Raw genomic sequence first — 7,561 nt, forward strand, 5'->3', positions numbered from 1 at the left:
AATAGCAGTCAAGGATGCAATGCCAGATGAATTCCTCTTGGCAAAGACTGTGGAGAAAAAATTAAAGCAGCACAAATGATCAAAAAAAGCAAGCACGCAGATAAAGGAAAAGCTCCTAAATTACCATCAAAAAATTAATACATGCTCCAGTGAAGAAACAGGTAAACCTGGAGGGGCCCGCCGGCAGCAACATCAACGTGCGCGTGGCGGGCATACGAGCACCAGCATCAGAGCAAGACAGTACAGCTTCAAACCAGAACCAGACCAGGGACCAGAGGCGACAGAAATATCGTCGTATGCCCAATCATCGTATGCCAATCATCGTCGATAGTTACACAGGTACACGCAGGTAGATTAATATTTTTTGAATAATTGGCATCAAATAACGGATGACCAAATTATTTTAAACTGGATTCAAGGATATGAAATTCCCTTTAGTAGGAAACCACCAGCATACCAATCAGCAAACACAAAATTGTCTAAAAAAGAAATTGAAATAATATAGTCAGGAAATAGAAAAACTAAAGACTCTAGAAGCAATTGTTGAATGTACATATGACCCTGACCAATTCACCTCACCAATTTTTTGATACCAAAACCCCAATGGTACATATAGATTTATTCTTAACTTAAAGAAATTAAATCAATTTATTGATACCGAACATTTTAAGTTAGAGGATATCAGAACGGCATGTAAATTAATGTCCAAAATTGTTACTTAGCATCTATAGACCTAAAGAGGCATATTTTTCAGTACCTATAGCAGAAAATTCTAAAAAATATTTAAGATTTAAATTTAATGAACAATTGTATCAATTCAATGCTCTACCTATGGCTTATGCACGCTCCATTTGTTTTTACAAAAATTATCAAACCTATTAGCGCCTATCTTAGAGAATATGATGTTGTATTGACATATTATCTGGACGACAGCTTATACTTTGGTGACTCTGAAGAGAATGCAAGAAAATGTAAATCTTGCTTGTAAGTGCTTCAAGATCTAGGATTTATTATTAACTTCGAAAAGAGTGTACTCTCTCCTAGTAAAATGTAAATATTTAGGGTTTCAAATAGATTCTTCTAACATGTCTCTATCAGTGCCTAAACAAAAGCAGCTTTCAATAGTAGAAAAATTAAATATATTTAAGCTAAAGCGTCACTTTACCATTAGAGAATTTTCTCAAATACTGGGGTTACTCAACTCAGTTTGTCCAGCCGTACCATATGGTTGGGTAATATACCAAATTACTTGAAAGGGAAAATATCTAGCATTAATTAAAAAATAGTGACAATTACGACGCAATAATGACCTTACCTCATGATATGCACTCAGAGCTAGATTGGTGGTGTAAGAATATCGATAAATATAACCCTATTAAAGAACACAAATTTGCAATAGAAATACACACAGTGCATCATTGACAGGTTGGGGCGCTGTGTGTGGAGATGAAAAAGCATCGGGTTCCTGGTCAATTGAGGAAAAAGAACACCATATTAATTTCTTAGAATTGAAAGCTGCATATTTAGGACTCAAATGTTTTTCTAAAAATTTTACTAATTGTGAGCTGTTGTTAAGAATTGATAACACGACAGCAGTAGCTTATATTAATAAAATGGGAGGTATCCAATTTCCACACCTCAATAGCATAACAAGAAAATTTTGGCAATGGTGTGAAGAGAGAAATATTTGGGTATTTGTATCTACATAATACTAAAGATAATTTCTATGCAGATAGAGAATCTAGAAAAATCAACATTGAATGGGAGTTGAGTCACCAAGCTTATACAAAAATTGTAAAGGATTCGGCACTCCAGACATAGATTTATTTGCTTCTAGAATCAATAGAAAATGTTTGAAATTTGTATCTGGAAATGTGACCCAGAAGCCTTTTGCTGTTGACGCATTTACACTTAACTGGACAAATATGTTTTTTTATGCTTTCCCGCCATTTTCTCTGGTACTAAAATGCGTACATAAAATTAGGACTGATAAAGCCACCGGAATATTAGTATTCCCTTACTGGAAATCACAACCGTGGTTCCCGATAGTCAAGTCTCTTTTAGTTGGTGATCTCATCATATTTGAACCTAACGAATATTTATTGTCTTCCCCATACAGAGAAAGTCACCCACTTTGCCGCCAGCTTTCCCTGGCTGCAGGGCTGCTATCAGCGAAAGCTTACATAAGGCGAGGGACACCATCATCAGTGCTTGGTGTGATGTTAAATTCACTCGCAAGCAGTACAATGAAGCAATTATGAATCTTCGTTGAAACTTTGGTGGACCTTTTGCCAGAATCATAATGTAGACCCTTATCAGGGATCAATCCATACATTTTAAAATTCTTAAATGATTGTTTTGAGAAGGGAGCTTCTTATGGTTCACTGAACTCCGCAAGATCAGCCTTAGCTTTACTAATAAGTCCTAAAGTTGGAACAGATGACAGACTGAAAAGATTCCTGAAAGGTGTTTTTCGTTCAAAACCACCTACTCCTAAATATAATTTTACTTGGGATCCCGGAATAGTGTTAAACTACTTAGCCTCTTTTTCTATGACTACTTTACTTTAGAAAATCTTACCAAAAAATTAGTGACCCTGCTGGCACTAGCCACTGGCCAAAGGGTACAGACCTTGTCGTTAATTAAATTAAATAACATATCATTCTCTGAAAATATGGCAAAAATTCACATTACAGATACAATAAAGACCTCTAGGCGAGGTAGCCTGCAACCGGTTCTTGAGCTTAATACTTATGAACATAAGGTTCATATTTGTCCAGTTAACACCTTAAAATCTTACATTCAAATGACAGAACTGTTAAGAAAAGATAATAGTAAACTAATCCTAACATATAAGAAACCACACCATCCTGCCTCCTCTCAAACAATTAGTCGGTGGATTAAAAGACCCTTGAAGAATCGGGGATTGATGTAAAAGTATTCTCAGCGCACAGCACTCGTCACGCCTCTACATCGGCTGCGCTCAGAGCAGGAGTTAGTATAGAACAAATTTATAAGACTGCTGGATGGTCAGCAAATTCGGCAACATTTGCCCGACATTACAATAGGCCTATCAAGAACAACACATCTGATTTCTGTGATTCCATATATGCCTTAGCATAGTCATATAATATATATTAATTATAATATAATTATGGCTACCTAATACGTACTGCGTTGATTAGTACTTTTTAAATTGTTAATCCAAGAAGATATTTTACTTTTGTTTCCTTTATAATATTCTTAATCGTTGTTCATAAAGAATAAATGAGTATTCCTTTTTTTTTACTTACATTGAATATTATTCACAACCCTAGCTTTAAAACAGCTACTTGTAAATCGTCTCGGACAAGGAGAAAAGTATAATTATATGATTAAACGAACTTACCTGAAGTGAAGTTCTATCATAATTATACGAAGCTCCTTGTCCGAGACGACACTCCCAATCCCTCCCATTAATACTTAAGCATTATCCCAAATATAGGGTTGTTCATACCTTTAAACGTAATGACTTGTCAAACATCTGTCAAACGAGAGAGGTTTTTCTTTTTTTTTTTAGCTTTAAAACAGTGACTCAGGCGCTGGTACGTCAGCGCTACTACTTGTAAATCGTCTCGGACAAGGAGCTTCGTATAATTATGATAGAACTTCACTTCAGGTAAGTTCGTTTAATCATATAATTTTAAGAGAGTACCTATAATGCGCTTAATTAAAAAGACAACTTTGTGATAACAACTAAAGAGATCTGTAATACACATTTATTTTGAAATTTAAGGAAGGAGCTTAGCGGCATATAAAAAAAATTATAAACGTTAAATATTTTTAAGGTTCGTGAGTCGTTGAAATAAATTCATTCTAACCTCCTGAATCGAAACGTAGTCGTCGTCGACAGTCACGATGATGGGAGCCGACTGCCACTTCACCCAGACGTTCCAAATCAGCATCACACACAGGCTCACACTTGTCACAAATGATACAGTCCAAAATATTCTGCAATAAGTTAAGGGTTCTAATGAATATACTTAGACTCAGATGAACAGAATGTCAGCTTTCTGATATGATCCAGAAACATGCCTGAAAGTACTCTGAAAAGACGGTACATAATGATAAGTTTAGTGCAAGCAAGTAAAACACGATTTAAAGGCCTATCGCATTCAAATTCAAATTGAAATATTTTATTTGCTTTTAACACAAATGCGTCCAAATACACTTTGTTACCTTTTTATAATAATACAAGTACTTAGTTATTATTCACTATAGGAGTTACACAAACAATAGTTATTATGGGCAAATAAATTATTCTAGTTCTAGTCAATATATGATACAATTTAGAATAGATGTCCAGGTAGATAAACATTTCATACTTAATAAAATTGTATTATTATTTGGTAGAACACCCATAAAATTGCATGATGTTCTTTTTATGAACTTCTTATGCCCTTGTCTCGTGTGACAGAAAATCACAGTGCCCGTAGTGGTAATTCAAGTTCAACCACCTCTTTTCAGTTTGGTTTAAATACGCCATATCTATCTCTCTACACCATCAATCAGACATTTTGAGTTTTTTTTTGTTACTCTCAAAAATCTGCTTCAATAGACTAAGATCTCACTTTGATGATGATCTTTGATGATGATGAGATCTTACTTTTCTACGAGGCTGAGTCTTTTCTCCGCGATGTACCGCAGACCGTGCAGCGTAGTGTTTTGTGCAAAGTCTTGTACCAGCTCCCCTGCTACCAGCTGCCTGCGCTCGCGACGCACTCTTTTTTTGACACTGGCCTGCTCTTTTTCATTGTTGGAACTAAAATAGTCACAAATAAAAAAAAGTGTCAATAAGCCGACGACAATCAGCCACAGACGCCGCGTGTTATAATTATTCTAAATAAACCGTCGTACGCTGACCCAACGCTACGTTTAGCAGAATAATCTTAATGTGATCCGCTTACTCTTATTTTGCGCGCACAATAAGAGTAAACAAAATCAAATACTTGGACCATATTAAGAAACTCACAGTTGACCATGCAAAACGACCGACTCAATCTTTCCGTTCTGGTACTGAAGAAATTTTTCGTTTCCGTTTAAAAAAGAACTCGAAAAATGTGTCGCCTAGTCGCCTAGGAGTAAAATAAATACACTGAAATCCAGTTTTCGCGGCTTTACTCACTTTTTTAAACATCAAACGATTGCGCAGTTAACAAATTGAAGGACCATAGAATTACCAAAAATACTACAAAAGAGGTTTTTATAAAGTCAGTCAGTTTTGCAACTTGTGCAGGATCAAATCCTAGCGTTGTACTACAAATAATTGTTCACTTTATTTTAATACTGAAAAACATTGCTCTCAAGTCTTAATCATAGGAAAATAAACGCGTACAGGTTCACCGTCCAACGGCCTCTGCAGACACCCGCTAACCGAGGTTCATACAGACAACACAGACAGACAACGCAGGAATTTCAATAGTAATGATTTCTTAAAAACTTTGTATCCTTGAAAAATTCGCAGACTTAAAGTATATTCAGTATTGGCTAAAGTTTTGTGTCTAAGCGTTGCATGATAAGGGAGCTTATAAATACGGATTTTATTTAGCTCAAGATATTTTCTAGTGATACGGTTTCACAATTATCAAGGTAAAAAACAATTATCAAGGTAAATGCCTTCGAAACTTAATTTTTAAACAGAGTTTAAATAAAAACGATGGTAAAACAGTGACTGCGGCCGAGTATAGCCCCTCAAGCACAAAATAATAAAATAATTACTTACTCCATCTCAAGTCTTGGTATCTGACCTTTGTTCATCTATTTTAACGATTTTTTACGAACAGAACTCTTCTTTTAAACTACATGTCACCTCGCTTCCGCGACAGACGCATTAATGTGTTGTCAAGGGTATATTTGTTAATCGTTAATTAATTCGCTCAGCGGTCCTTCCCATACCGCGTTAAATTTTTAATGAATATAAATTAATGAATTCATCATTAACTAGCTCATACCCTGAACTTGGTCTATGTGCAATATAGTGGATTGTACAACAAGAGCATGAAACGAGCCATTTTACCCAAGGCGTTCAGCCACCCGAGCCGGCACGGCGAGGGTGGATAGACACGTCGAGGGGAAAATGGGTTTAATGCTCGAGTTTTACACTCTGTTTTTGAAATAGCAACAGTGGAAACAATTGTTAACTTTCTATGTACCTTTTATTTTTCATGCATTATTATATATATTTTTTGTTTTTATTGATTTATTTTGATTGATTTTTAGTTTTAAATAAATAAGAAATTATTTTAATAAATATGTAGAAACTTTTTTGTTTGTGGCTGTTGTTGACACCTGATTACCTTGGTCTTAGACGAAGATTTTACTTTATGCACTAGTGCTTAAAAAGTCATTTTATGTCGCCTAGATCCAGCATAAACAATGACATGAACTTTACGAGCATGAGAATTGAAATAGTTATTTGTGTCACAGGGAGCAAAATGATCTATTTACGGCGAAGGCGTAGGTACATTGAATCCAAAATTTACCAAAAGGATTCTATAATAGAATTCTGAGCGTAGCGAGGGATTCTAAAGTAGAATCCTGAGCGTAATGAGGGATTTAAGTGTTAACGCCCAAAATGAAAATAATTTTGCTCCCGAGTGGCTCATACAACTTTTCACACCGAGCATTAAGAAACTTGGAAAAAAATATTCTTAATATTATAACAGAACAAACAGCATAGAAAATGGCGTGGATTTACAATTATCAACATAAAAAAATGGCATTTGCAATAAAATACTTAGAAAAGCCTTGAACAGAAAAGTTGCACTTTGCTCCCTCTCATCAGGGAGGAAAGTTACTTTTCTGAAAGAGAGGTGTGAAAAGAATATTGTATACTTAGAAGAATTAAAAGAAACAAAACTTAAGAAAGTTTTTGACTGCGAATAAGTTTATAATCGGTTTATTATTTTCAATGAATCATCATCATCATTATATCATCCAAAGGACGTCCACTGTTGGCCATAGGCGTTCCCCAAAGACCTCCAGTTGATTCCGTTGAAAGCGGCTTGCATCCACCGTAAACTTGGTTTTCAAAGTACCAGCGGGTAATTATTAAAAATATCAGAGGATGGTAGTACATAATGATCCCCTTACGCGGGAATCGCTGTAAAATGCAGGTCCTACTCTCCAGGTAAAAAAATAAATGTATCCTTTTATTAGTAGGTAGTACTCTTAGTAGGTACTATGTAAAGTTTATACTTACGTATCTAAACAGATATTTTTATGCTGTATGTTATACTATTATAACAGCATAAACTGGCTATAACTTATACAGTCATGAAATTTGAAAATTCATCACCTCCAATTAAGACTAAGTAATTATGTGGTCAATTAGAGCACAATAGTTGTGCCCCGTAATTTTATAAGCAAAAAAAAAACATTTAAAGTGCGCCCGTTGAAACTATAGGCACCATCAGCCAAATATGTGGTCTACCAACTTAAAGTTGTTAATCGTTTGCATGGCATAAAACAATAATGCCGATAGACATGTCTGTCAACTCGAAAGTTCGACTTTAGCGACATA

The 7,561-nt window shown here is 35.2% G+C and overlaps 1 protein-coding gene across 1 annotated transcript; it reads right to left on the reverse strand.

Moving 5' to 3' along the window:
- Positions 1-3,709: 3,709 nt before the first annotated feature.
- On the reverse strand, positions 3,710-5,915 carry LOC141436542 (uncharacterized). Its single transcript, XM_074099546.1, has 4 exons — positions 5,762-5,915; positions 4,646-4,801; positions 3,861-3,990; positions 3,710-3,745 (listed from the first exon to the last, which is right to left on the reverse strand). The coding sequence occupies exons 1-4, from the start codon at positions 5,794-5,796 to the stop codon at positions 3,710-3,712; spliced, it is 357 nt and encodes a 118-aa protein (XP_073955647.1). The 5' UTR covers positions 5,797-5,915.
- Between the last annotated feature and the right edge of the window lie 1,646 nt (positions 5,916-7,561).

The sequence above is a fragment of the Choristoneura fumiferana genome, chromosome 16, assembly GCF_025370935.1.
Source record: "Choristoneura fumiferana chromosome 16, NRCan_CFum_1, whole genome shotgun sequence".
In the NCBI taxonomy this organism is placed as follows: Eukaryota; Metazoa; Arthropoda; class Insecta; order Lepidoptera; family Tortricidae; genus Choristoneura; species Choristoneura fumiferana.

Bases quoted from the DNA above. Each gene is read 5' to 3' on its own strand.
- LOC141436542 (XM_074099546.1), bottom strand. From the start codon at position 5,796: ATGAACAAAGGTCAGATACCAAGACTTGAGATGGA. The intron at 4,802-5,761 runs GTAAGTAATTAT...TGACTATTTTAG, and splicing joins ATACCAAGACTTGAGATGGA to TTCCAACAATGAAAAAGAGC. The intron at 3,991-4,645 runs GTAAGATCTCAT...AACTTATTGCAG, and splicing joins AGACTCAGCCTCGTAGAAAA to AATATTTTGGACTGTATCAT.